Source organism: Myotis nattereri (genome assembly GCF_964212035.1).
Source record: "Myotis nattereri genome assembly, chromosome: 9".
Lineage (NCBI taxonomy): Eukaryota > Metazoa > Chordata > Mammalia > Chiroptera > Vespertilionidae > Myotis > Myotis nattereri.
The window spans coordinates 37,402,543-37,416,079 of record NC_138084.1 but is presented as its reverse complement, the minus strand read 5'-3'; the positions used below and the strand labels follow the sequence as shown (position 1 = coordinate 37,416,079).

Genomic DNA, 13,537 nt, shown 5'->3' with positions numbered 1-13,537 from the left:
GAAGGGCTAGAAGAATTAAAAAATGAAATAAAAAGGGCAAAGTCTTGCAACACCTCTTCTTCCCTAGCTTTTCCCAGAAATCTTGGCAATTTCTTCAGTAAATTTATTCTGTGCAAATATTTGTTCTACCAAGACTGATCAGTAAAAAATGAGAAAAAGTCTGTTTCTTCCCATGTAATTGATGTCACTCTATGAATTCTGTTATTAACATCAGCCAGTTGTGGAGAAAGTAGACTCTTCCAGTAGCTGACTTTGGCTGCTTGTGACGGGCTTTCACTTTGCCAAGAATAATGAGATCACTTTTCTAATTCCTTTTTAATATGTTTACACAGCTTAAACGGTATTTCTTGCTCTATACATTATGAAACATTATGTAGAACAGCGAATTTGCTTTCCAAGCCAAATGGATGAAAACCACGCAGTTATGGTCTAGAATGAACCCTCTGAATTTAAAGGGGGTGCTTGAATTGCCTAAGGAAAAAAAATCCAAGAAAGAAACCTAATTCACACGCTAAGGTTTTAAAAAAAGTAATGTAACATCTTTAGTACCTGAAGTGAAGTCAGATATCATATTCTGATTTTAATTTAAAATTCTGGGATTCCTAACAAAATTAAGTTAGGCCATTCTTATTTCCAGAAATGGAACAGGAATAAATGATAGCAAATCTTTTTGGAGAGCTTCTTCCTAAAAATATAAATGGTGCCCCCTACCCCAAAGAGCTTACCACCACCCCAAACAGTTACTGTCACCCAGAGAAGTTCCTTGCTGCATCCCTTATGTGGGAGGGATGCATCTGAGAAGGGGTCAGCCATCCTCGCCCAGGACCCACCATCCTCTCCTCCACTCAATCCCCTCCCTTCCTCTCCCCAAGCACCAAAGGCTACAAACAAGGGCTACAAGGAAGAGATCAACTAGTTCATGACCTCGATTATGGGTTAACTCCAAGATTTTGCTGGGAAAAGGCATGCTAACTAAATCTACATATTTTACCATCAAATGTTGTTACAAAATACATAACATTAAAAGAAACTTTAAAAACGAGAAATTATTCATAATCTCAACACCTTAATACAACCATTTGCATTTGGTGATCCAATGCATCTCTAGCATCAGATTAAACCTCTGCTCTAATCACACCACGTGGGTTCTCTGAAGTATTCACTATCATTCACAGGTTAATTTCCAAAATATATCAGTGATTTCATTCTACCTAACAGATGAACTCAGCGAGGCACTGGTTGGAGATGGGATTAATGACTCGGTTGAGAAGCCCAACGAGCCAGTCTCTGCCAGGGCGGGGTCTCGTCTTCTCCACTCCAACCAAGGGGCACTGCACAGCACAGCTATGTTTCAGCACATACCTTGGCAAGACTTCTCATCTGTTAATAATTTAAATCCCTTTTTGCAGCTGCAGTCAAAACTGCCCACGGTGTTTTTGCAGAAATGATCGCAACCTCCATTGCGGGTCTGGCACTCATCAATATCTGTAACAGGCAAGCATCGGCAAATCAGACAGCGATACCTGCCTCGTTTTCCACAAGTCCCTGAAGTATTATTGTGTGTGCTTCATGATTCTCTGAAACAAAAACAGACCCATAGAAGCACTTACGAATGTTCGCTGACGTTTTCAATCTCACACGTGTTTTCTGGTCTGGCTTAACCAATTGTGAAAGACAAGAACCTAGTCCCCTTGAGAACTGTGACTTACACGGCCCTTGACCAGCATTAGGAAACAATCGATGGGAAAGAATGGTGATGTCCTGTTGTATTCTCATCCTTGCCCTGCTCTCTCAAGATAAGGTGGCTCCCTTTGGTATACTTTCCATTCCAGTTTAATCATTAAAGTTATAAGGAAATAGAACATTTGTTTTGGCAAATTACACACAATCAAATAGCCTTAATGCTTTTAAATGATTCCTGATACTCAAATAAATCTTATCTGAGTTTCATCTGGTAACTGGTTACCTACTGTTTATCATGTTGAAGAACTAAGCCTTTGTAGTCTTGCCCATGAAATACTAGTAGGTCATTGGGGTCTCTATTTATCAGTAAAAGTTAAAGGTACGGTTATTAATTAAGTTCTCTGGATAACAATCTTGGCTATTACATATTTACATAACCTCTAGGCTGTTATTTATGATATGTTGATAGTATCTCCTATAAATGTTCCCTTGAACTTCTGCCTTTGTCTAATAAGGCCACGGCCTGAAATGGATTGTGTGATACATGTAGAAGCTGACCTTCTCAACAGTTAGTGTAATTAAGCTGGTTCTAATTAAGCTCACTCAATTAGAACCTTCTACGAGCCAGGGAAGAATGGCTTGCATCAGTATGAATTCTAAGCAAATCTGGAGTCACTCCAGGAGGTGTGAGGGGAGGAGCTGCCTTTATCCACACACATTAGCAACTCGGAGAGGCACAGGCTACCTTTACAGGTCTTCCCATCCGACTGGAGAGTGAATCCAACGGGACAACTGCAGTGAACACCTGTGGCGGTATCCTTACAAGTGCGATCACAGCCTCCATTGTTGACAGCACACGTTTCTGACAAGGAGGTAAGAAAAAGGCAGTTAGCTTCCCAACGAAGTGCTAATACAGGTGAGAGGAAGAAGATATTAGTGCAGTACTAGTATTTAACAAAGTTGCCCAGCTGATGTGGCTCAGTGGTTGAGCATTGACCTATGAACCAGGGCACATGCCAGGTTGCAGGCTCAGTGCCCAGTGTGGGGTATACAGGAGGCAGCCGATCAATGATTCTCTCTCATCATTGATGTTTCAATCTCTCTCTCCCTCTCCCTTCCTCTCTGAAATTAATAAAAATATATTTTAAAAGATATTTAACAAAGTTCATGAAAGCCAAGAAGCATGGTGGGGTATTCACAGTTGTACCCTCAAGTCTCTGCCACCTGCAGATGAGATAGAAGGAGAGCGGGCGCAGTTCCCCCACTCATCTAAGTAAGTGGCATCTCCCAAGGAAGCTTGGCAGGGTGACCAGAGGGGTAAAGAAGCCTCTCCCAACCTGCTGAGCTTTTCCTTCCACTGGCTCATTTGAAGCCACTAAAACTTCCTGTTGATCCACAGCCAGGGACCTGCTGAGTATGACACATCTGGCAGGCTAGAGGTGAATACTGAACAGAGAAAAGGGGGGCGTGTTCCTCCCTTAATCCTGAACTCTCTCTCCCTTCGAGTAATGGGCAAAACAAGAGAAGGTAAGCCTTGCCCACCCCAACCATTCCCTGGTTGCAGACCAATGGCTTCTTCCTTACAACTGTCAGTGAACTCAGATTAGAAGTTTACCTTTCCCTGTAAGGAAAAAGAGCTGTGAGAACCACATGCAAAATCAGCCCCAGTTGTTAAATCTCATCTATACAGATGCAGGACAATAAGCAAAATGGCCTTGTCATTCTGCATTTCATACAATTACTCTGAGTAACAGACAAATGCTCTTCAACATTCACTCAATGGTTAGCATCTAGGTATCCAGAAATCTGGTTTTACTTCCGTAGCTACCTCATTGGAGAGCCTAGGGGCACAAGCTTAGCTCTAAGTAAATATGACAGACAGGACATATATGTTTACATGCTTCTTCTCAAAACCTCACTAAAGTGATTTTTAAAGTACAGATCCTTAAGGCAAAGAAAATAGCAGAGACTAGGTGAAAGGTGTCAGATATTCTGGTGTCATGTCCGAGGAGGAACAGTAATTGGTGTAGCAGAAAGCTAACCCCTAGTGGTCTGCAGAGGGGGTGCTAATGAGTGGTAAGCTCATGTGAACTACTGAAGCCCAGAAGGCTCAGGAATTGGAGGTAACAAGTTACTCTAGAGCAGTGGTTCTCAACCTGTGGGTCGGGACCCCTTTGGGGGTTGAACGACCCTTTCACAGGGGTCGCCTAAGACCATCGGAAAACACATATATAATTACATATTGTTTTTGTGATTACCACTATGCTTAAATTATGTTCAATTTGTAACAATGAAATTGGGGGTCACCACAACATGAGGAACTGTATTAAAGGGTCGCGGCATTAGGAAGGTTGAGAACCACTGCTCTAGGGGCAGAGGTGAGGATGGAAGACTGATTGAGAATCTGTATAACAAACAGATAAACCCCAAGACTCCCTCCTAAGTTCCACAGTCAGATGACTACCCCCTCCTTATTGGGCTACATCAGAGACATTTATTCTGGAGAAGTGGGACCAGAGAAGAACTGGACCCAAGGGCACCAGGAATAGCAGAGGGGAGGAGGAGGTGCTGTCAGTGAAAGTCTATACCAACAAAGAGAAATGGCAAATTCTCCCACTGGCAGTCAAGCCTATGTCCCCTCAGCAGGAGATTGAAAGGTTCCTCTCCATAATCAACCAAGGACCTTGTATGCATATATGCACGGCCCACAGACACAGACAATGGGGTAGTTGTAACTCCTGTATTGATCCTCTAATTTTCTTCTCTTTTCTCTTCTTTACATTTTTGTTCTACTTTCTAGGAAATTTTTCTTTTCTTTTCTTCCCAGGGGCTGGGGGTGGGGGGTGGGGGAGGAGTCGGGCTGGAGGGGGTCAATGGGGAAAATAAGTAAGTAAGTAAATAAATAAATAAATAAATGAATAAATAACATTGAGAGCTAAAAAGAAACAAAGAAAGTTTCCTCTTCAGATAAACTGACCTACCCAAGTGAAAACAGCTATAGATACTGGCACTTGAGGATCTCCAAATGAAATGGCTAAGACACTGCCCAGTCACTCAAGCATAAAGTCCACCAGCTGACAATATCCAACTGGCTTTTAGTATTTCACTATTAAATATGAAAGTCAGCCAACAGTCATGAGGCATTTCAGAAAAGTCTTTAATATGAAATAAATACACCAAGTCAAACAAACAGGGAACTTGGAGGAAACAAAGATAATGCAGGAAACAAAAGAGAAGTTCTAAAAAAAAAAATCTTATCATTTATTTCCTTAGAGAGATCAGAAGAGCATCCATGAAATAAGAACAGGTTCCTACAACAAAAGACCAAAGTAGAAATTTAAAAAGAATCCTATAAAAGGATTAGGGGGAGAAGGGGTGGGAAGAAAAGAAAAGAAAAATTTCCTAGAAAGTAGAACAAAAATGTAAAGAAGAGAACAGAGAAAAAAATTAGAGGATCAATACAGGAGTTACAACAGCCAGCTAATAGGCGTTCCAGAGAGAAAGAACAGAGAACATGGAATGAAGAAAATTATTAAAGAAAAAATTATGAGAAAACTCAGAACCAAAGGACTTGGATGTCCATATTTCAAAAGCCAACTGAGTGCTCAGCATAAGAGAAGGGAAAAGTCCCACAGTGAGGGGCATGATTGTGAAATTTCAGATCCCTAGGGGCAAGGAGACGACCCTAAAAACATCTAGAAAGAAGCTTTCATAGGTTCCATAGAAAGGATGAAGAGTAAAAAAGACGTTAGACTTTTTGAAACAACACTGAATGCTTAAAAACAGTAGAGCGCTATTCCAAACTCCGATGGAATATTCTTTCCAGCTGAATTCTATACTGAGCCAAAGCTTCAATGAAATGTGGAAGTGGAATATAGAGGCATCTCCAGGCATGCAAAGTGTTAAAACATCTATGTTTACCCATGGAGTGAAGGGAATGCCAGGCTGGTGCAAAGGGGAAGCCCAGACGAGCGCGTGCAGCCGGCCCAGAGAGTCAGGCCCCCCTAGAGCAGGTGGCAGCCTCAGAAGATACTTTTTAAACAGAAAACAGAATCGGTAAGTTAACTCCTGTATTGACTTTAACACATTGAAAAGCGTTTCAGAGCTCTGCCAGAAATGTGTAAGAGAACTGGTAAGAAGTACTTAGAAAATGAAGCTGACAAAGAAAATACAGTCATAGCACATCATGTGACTCTCGGGTAAATCATATTTAGACATTCATAGTCTTATGATGTAAACACATAATGCTGATTTAAATCGTGATAAAACCATGTTAGGGGTGTGAGGGAGAGAGAGACAAGAGTGAGAGTTAGGGGACGGGGCAGAAGAGAATGAAAATTTAGTGTTCTGTAGCAGGAAGTCAAAAGCTAATATCTAAAACTGACCCATCAAGACATAACTGTAAAATATCTCAATAAAACTAGAAAAAAAAAGAAATAACTGTATAGACTTCACTTTTCAGAAATATGGGGAAGGGGGGTCAGGAGAAGAAATAACTAGGAGAATTCAAAATTGTTGCCTCTGCCCCATCAGTGTTGCTCAGTGGTTGAGCACTGACCTATGAACCAGGAGGTCACAGTTGGATTCCAGGTCAGGACACATGCCTGGATTTCAGGCTTGATCTCCAGTAGGGGGCGTGCAGGAGGCAGCTGATCAATGATTCTCTCTCATCATTGATATTTCTATCTCTTTCTCCCTCTTTCTTCCTCTCTGAAATCAATAAAAAATATTTTTTAAAAATTATTGCCTTTGGCAAATGGGCTGAGGAAATGTGAGTTAGGAAACAAGGACATGATGTATCTCATTACAAGCCTCATAGTGCTAATTAAGTTGTTTTTTAATATATATATTTTATTGATTTCAGAGAGGGAGAGATAGAAACTCAATGATGAGAATCACTGATCGTCTGCTTCCTGCATGCCCCCTACTGGGGATCGAGCCTACAACCCGGGCATGTGCCCTTGACCAGAATCGAACCCGGGACCCTTTAGTCATAGGCCAACACTCTATCCACTGAGCCAAACCGGCTAGGGCACTAATTAAGTTTTTAAAGTTTTTATATTATTCATATGTAATATACTATTTTGATTTAAGGCAATCAAACATAATAATGTTAATAGGGCAGAAGAGAGCTCAGAAATGTCGCCTGCCTGGTGACCAGTGGCTGCTCAGTACCTTCGCTGACCGCTAAATCAAAAGATAGGCTTTATTTGAGTCAAGCCCAGCTTCCTCCAGAATACAAATGTGTCAGCGGATCTGTCTGACACCGTGCTCACAGCCACCACCCCGACTTGTGCTGTCATCTCCAGCTGCTCTGTGGGACCTGCTGCAGACCCTCCCCTGTCCCACAGCCCAGGGCCCCTCTTTCCATTCATCTCTGACATTGACATGGTCTGCAGCCAGGAAGAGGAGATGCTGTGGACAAAAATAACCGACACAGCAGCAGCCACGGAGGGGCTGCCCGACACGCCTCTCAGCTCACAGTTGCCGAGAAGGATGGGGACTGACATTCTGAGGAACCCATGTTACTGCCCACCCACTAGGTCTCAGGCATTGGACTCGGGGCACTTGTGCATATTGTTATCTTAACTGAGCTTCCTGACAACCCTACAAGGTAGGTCTTAGTGCGTGTATTGTAAAGAAAGACTAACGGGAGGCGAGGCTCAGGGCAGTTTACCCAGGTGTCACCATTAGTTGGGGCAGCGCTAGGCGCTAACCCGGTTATTCTGATGGCTGGGTCTCGGGTGATGACTAAACAGCAGTGGGTGAAGATCAGATTCACCCTGGCTTGACAGGAGCTGCTGACCCCGGTCCAGCCGGTCTGAGGGCACATGGGTCCCAGGTTCAGGCCCGATGTGGTAAATTGGGAGGGAAATGGACAATGAGAGGGGACATGAAGAGAGGGTGAGGGGTCTCGCCTACCCATGAGCAGCCGCCGTTTCACCCGTTTATCCCCGTCCACCACTGAGGTGGCATTGTTCTCCATCACCTCCAGGGCAGTGTCCTCTCGCTCTACAAGAAACGCAACAGAGAACAATTCTCAGAACGAATGAGTCAGACGATTCATCCCGGCACAACCACTTCCGCTGAAATCCCAGACACGAGAACAATGTGAGAAATGCGCTTGTTCGCTCGATAACAATGTGTTGTAACGAGGCTCTGTGGGAAACGCAGCACGCTGGGTGCATGCAGAGCCTGGGTGAATAATACGGAAAGATTTCTGAAGCAGATTGCACTGACCAGAGAGACACCAGGGAATGACAGCTTCAGAACACGCCAGGGCCCTTAGTCCAGCCAAGGACACGCCATGCAAGACAGGGCAGGCGTCCCACCAGGAATATGCAATCCTGGCTCCCGCAGACTGGAGAGGCCACTGAGTCATCACCACGGCTTCAACTTGCCATCGCCCCAGCCCCTTGGGATGTGTTGTCCAGTCTCTTCAGGAGAAGCCTCGTCCGGGAGAGGTGAAAGGGCTTTCCAAGGTCGCACATGGAGAGAGGGACCCCATTCCCTACCACTCCCACTGCCACGTGTGAAGCAGCAGGGGACCCGTTTGGGGCCAAATGCATTGCAAGCATCTGCATCTGGTGCTAAACACCATTAATAATTGGTTAGGGTGAGGGTGAGGCTGAGGCTGAGGGTTAGAGTTAGTTAGGGTTAGGGGTAGGGTGAGGGTTAGGGGTAGGGTGAGGGTTAGGGATAGGGATAGGGTGAGGGTTAGGAATAGGGTGAGGGGTAGGGTTAGAGTTAATTATGGTTAAAGGTAGGGTGAGGGTGAGGGTTAGAGTTAGTTAGGGGTAGGGTGAGGGTGAGGGTAAAGGTTAGGGTTAGAGTTGGTTAGGGTTAAGGTTAGTTAGGGTTAGGGATGGGCAGGCTGGGATAGACCCTCACCCGGTATGGGGTCACCACTCACCAAGGCAGCTCCTCCCATCTGTGTGCATCTTGTACTGTGGGTGGCAGCTACACTCTGGACCTTCAGCTGTGTCCTCACAGGAGTGCTGGCACCCACCGTTGCCATGGTTACAAGTCACTGAGAGGAAAACGAATCAATACATAAAGCACTGAGATTTCCGCAACCAGGACTGTGTTTGCTCCAGAGAACTCTGTTTCTCATGCAGTCAGTACGTGAGCATGACTGACCGAGAGAGTACGTGCCAGGCACTGTGTATGGAAGAGAGCCTAACTCAGACCTTGTCCCTGTCTAGGTGAACAGGTAGTCACAGTGTGAAATGGAGAAATGCTGAATGACAGATCTGTGCAAAATTGCATAGTAGGTGGAGATGGGTGGGGTGTGTGGGGATTTTCACCGTTTAAGGGAAATTATACCAAAATATTCTAGACTGCTACCCTGCCCTGTCAGGAGAAGTTTGCACACACATGCAGCTGCACGGGGCTCTGGGAGATGCACCAACACTCTATGTCTACGTACAATATTTAATTTGTACGTATGTGTTCAAAGCAGATTGCATCTGGATTAGTTAGGAAGGGTGGGTAAGCAGAGGAAATGATGACTCCTCGCACATAATTATTGCAATATTAATCAGTAATTACACAGACCATGTATGAGTGCACTGATGACAAGCCAAAGAAAAAAGAAGCCACTATCCTTTCATCAAACTGAACAGTGCTTTCCTCTAACCAAGGACACGGGAGGCGGGAGGTGATATTTTCTTTACACACTTTGGACTGTTTGAATTCTTACATAAGCATTTGCGATTTTTCTAATTGAAGAGCACGAAATGCACATTTGTGATGTGAGAGACTGTTCTGTGATTATAGTCATGTCAATATTGTGTTGTGCATGTGAACAACTAAGTAGGAAAATGAAAAAAGTGAAACAGCTGGTGATGTGGCAAAATTCTGGCTCTTTTATAATTATAATGTTATTTGAGCAGTGGCATCTTAAAAACATCTTAAATTTTTAAAAATAAGCTTTCAGAGTTTCTCCTGGCCCCTGGGAAAGTGGGGCAGGCCGAGGTCCCCCGCACAGGTCTCGGGAGGCCTGGGGCCTCCTTTGGAGACACCTGGAGCCAGGACAGGTGCTCTTTGCTCTGCCCAGCCACGGACCCCCCGGGGACAGCCTCACTGTGGGGACACCCCCGGGGACCCGGCCCGTGAGAGCCTGTCAGAACTCATCTGTGATGGTGGCACCAGCCCTGGGTCGGTAGGTTTCCAGGCTGCATGGCTTTGTGATGGGGACAGTGGAAAGAAGTCTCACCAGCAAAACTGTCTCATCTCAATTCATATTGTGCACCTGAAACTTATATGTTTTATTTTAATTTAAAAAATACAAAAATAAAAAGGAACGCAGTGACTTTAAAAAACAAACAACTGTCTGCTCACCTCTTAACCACTACAGTCTACTCACTGTGAACTACCCTCCCTAGCCAACTGCAGGAACTTCTAGAAGGGCATGGCTTTGGGCAGAGTTCCTACAGGGACCCCCGCAGTGTTTCCTCGGGCTTAAATGGCAGTTGAGGCACACCTTGAGTGGAGAGCTGTTTCCTACTAGCCATCGGAGCTTTATTATTGTATCTCGCCATCGTGTGGCAGCTGTGTCTGGACTGTGCGCACCACTTATTGATCCATTAATTTAAAAGATGTGGACTGAGCACAGCCTGTGGTAGGCACCAGGAGAAGACTGAGAGGCAAAAGTAAGACAAGGTCCTGACTTGGGGGGACTCATAGTTGGGTAGACACACATAAATACACAATTTAACCCGGAGGGTCAAACCCTATGCATGACTCGGCTGTGGGAGGCCAGGGGGAGGATTCAGAGGCAGGAGAGCCTGGCCACTTAGGGTGCCAGCCCCAGAGGTAGGCGGACCCACCCGTGAATCCTAATTTTTTCACTCATTCCCCATGTGACCTTGTTGCTTTACCTTCTCCACAATTTTCTCAACTAAAAATGAGAATAATGTTTAGTTCCTAGGATGGTGACTGTAAGAATTAAATGGGACTCGATATATCTTCGGGCAAGATTTTGCACATAATAAATGCCCCCCCTCCCCGGCCCCAAAGGTAGCCACCACCCTTGTCATGATTAGAAGTTGGGCAGGATATTAAAAGCTGAGCAAGAGTTCACCAAGCCAGGAAGGGAGGAGTGCTGGGAAAAGGCTTGTGGGCATGAGAGAATGTGGGCTGCTCTCTGATCTGAAAGGCAAGGAGAGGCAGACACGGCTTCTAAGAGAAGCAGGGACCAGGTAGAAACCCACCATGATTGCCAGAGGAGTAAGCTTGATTTTATCCCGTGGGAATGGGGATACGCAGCCCCCAACATTCACACTCCTCACTCCTGAATTTCATTTCCTTCTGATTGGCTCCATAAAAAAGCCCCACTTCCCTTCCCTTTGGGGGTTACTCAGTGGAGGTCAGTGTCTCAGGCCTGCGGCCTTCCGTGCTGCCGCTGTGCCATGAGGAGGCATTTCTGATGCTGGGCTGCCGATGACAGATGACAACGTTGGGGCAGGATGGTGCCCGGCATGGGTGTGTGCCGGTCTATACTTACAGATGCAGTCTCTCTGGTTCTTGGCCAGCTCAAAACCAGGCCTGCATTCGCAGGCGACGCTGCCCTTTGGAGCCTCTTTGCAGATGTGACTACAGCCGTGGTTCTTATTCATGCAGCTCAGACCCTCTGCAAAACAGAGCAGCATGGGACCAGCGGTGAGCTGCAGGCCTGCCTGCCTAGGTCTCCAGCAGCCCCATATTTTTAAAGGATATGTCTCATTAAAATCAAGGCCAGTCAATTAACAGGGATATGAAAAATGTCTTATGTCACCCAGGAGATAAGTTGTCTCAATTCTCCAAAAACAAAGCTCCTGCCAGTGTGGAGTCAGAGCCTGCTGACCCCACTGACCCAGGAATGGGTTACCAATGCTGGTCAAAGACGCAAAGAGAAGATGCAAAGAGTGTCCACAGGAAAACCTGCAGAGAGACTGAAGAGGAGCCCCAATATTTTCACATACTTTCAAAGATGATTTTCAGGAAATTCCAACCCTTCCCTCTATCCCCACCAAATCCACACTTGGGAGGTGACTGTGACCACCATGTTCTGGCACCACCACATGGACACCTGTCCAGGGGCCCCTCTGCTGTGACCACCTTAGTTAGTCCCTGGGCCCCTCCCTCGGCAGGCGTGAGGCACCAGCTTCTAACAGTGTCAACAACAACAACATGACAACGCAGAGAACAGAGAGAGGCCTCCTGCGTGTGGTTTGCCTTGGCTGCGGTATAATTCTTTCAAGTCGGGTATATTATAGGTTTCATTAGGCCCAACCTTGTGGAAACGGTGGCGGGAAGGGGGACAGGTGGTTATTTTCCTGGGTGGTTAGACATACATGGAAATGATAGGGCCACAGCAAAGTACTCCCTGTGGTTGGCAGCACTGTGCTGAGAACGGGATGCCTGCCCGCACTCCGGGGGAACTAGCGCCATACCCAAGAGCATTCTCCCAACACCATTATTAAGTACATACTCGTGTGATGTTCCTTTGAATTTGCACGACGCAACTCTAAAACAGTTTTGCGAGCAGGGATTTTGTTCTCATTGGCTCTCTACTAAGAAGATACTTTCTAATCCTGGAAGTAGCACTGTTGTAAATATAAGTACAAAAGGTTTTCATTCCACTTCTCTAGGATCCCACACTGCCCCAAAAACCTTAGCCCCTGGGTTCTAATGAAGTCAAGTCATCTCTCTCCAATTCTGCCGCAGAGCCATTGACCTATGCTTAACTAGAATAAATGTTCAATACAGATGCTGTTCCTATTCCCAAAGGCAGCGCACCAGTGAACCCATCCCACAGCCTCCTAAAGCCACCTTGGCTTTCATCTGCCGGGTCTGAGCTGTTCGAATGCCAGCACTCTGTCTGCTGGAAGTTGCTGGGACTCATGCGCCCAGGCCAGGGGCTGCTGTCAATTAACACAGAGCGGCTTGCACTGGGTCCGTGGAAACTCTGCTCCGGCTGGTGATGTCTGAAGACGTTATTTTCTCCCGGTGCCAAGAGCTGCCTCTGGAAGCAGTGTCCTGTCTGCCTGGGCAGGCACAGCAAGCATTACGTCTGTCCCTGGGTCAGCAGAGCCTCTGAAATGACAGGTGCCAGGAGCACCTAGGGGTGCAGGGAATGGTGCCCGAGAAAAGGTGGCACTGACACCTGCAAAGGACGCTCCCCAAACGGGTCAGCTGCTTCTTTGCCTTCTTCCCTTTCAAGTCTGCTTACAAGTTGCCGGGGTCCAGCCCCAGCGGGTCCAGGGGTCCCCAAAGGTATGGATGGAGTCGGCGAAGAAGGAATGACACGGAGGCAGCGTTCAGTTGATCAGCAGCCTAGCCAGGATCTCTAGCCAAGTTCTGGTCAGGATCTCCAGCGAAGTTCTGGTTAGGATCTCTAGCCAGGTTCTGTGTCCATGTTCTCTTGTTAGGTTCTCCAGGTTCTCCAGCCAGGCTCTGTAGCCATGTTCCCTCGCTAGGTTCACCAGTCAGGTTCTGTCCAGGTTCTCCAGCCAGGTTCAGTCACCAGGTTCTAGTCAGGTTCTCTTGCCAATTTCTGTAGTCAGGTTCAGTCCAGGATCTTTTGCCATGTTCTCTCGCTAGGTTCTGTCTCTAGGTTCTGAGGCCAGTTTCTGTCCAGGATCTTTTGCCATGTTCTCTCCAGCGAAGTTCTTCTGTCCCTAGAGAACGTTCTGTGTAGGTTCTGTGCCTAGGTTCTGTCTCTTTCTCTGTCTCTTGCTGTCTTGTTACATCTGTATTTATACCAGTTGATTCAATCCTGTCAATCTCTATTACAAAGGTTAGGGCGTTTCTTATCTCCATTCCAGGGAGTAAAGATTATGTAGCTTAAGCATGATTGTTCATAGTTAAA

The 13,537-nt window shown here is 46.0% G+C and overlaps 1 protein-coding gene across 1 annotated transcript in view; it reads right to left on the bottom strand.

The window, feature by feature from the left end:
• The window catches only part of SCUBE2 (signal peptide, CUB domain and EGF like domain containing 2), a gene marked incomplete at its 5' end in the record, with an annotated part of 68,412 nt that overhangs the window by 37,008 nt on the left and 17,867 nt on the right, over window positions 1-13,537 (bottom strand). The window contains 5 exons of the mRNA XM_081100243.1: window positions 1,363-1,485; window positions 2,429-2,545; window positions 7,606-7,695; window positions 8,597-8,713; window positions 11,192-11,317. Coding sequence (XP_080956369.1) covers window positions 1,363-1,485; window positions 2,429-2,545; window positions 7,606-7,695; window positions 8,597-8,713; window positions 11,192-11,317 — 573 coding nt within the window. The remainder of the gene's footprint in view (window positions 1-1,362; window positions 1,486-2,428; window positions 2,546-7,605; window positions 7,696-8,596; window positions 8,714-11,191; window positions 11,318-13,537) is intronic.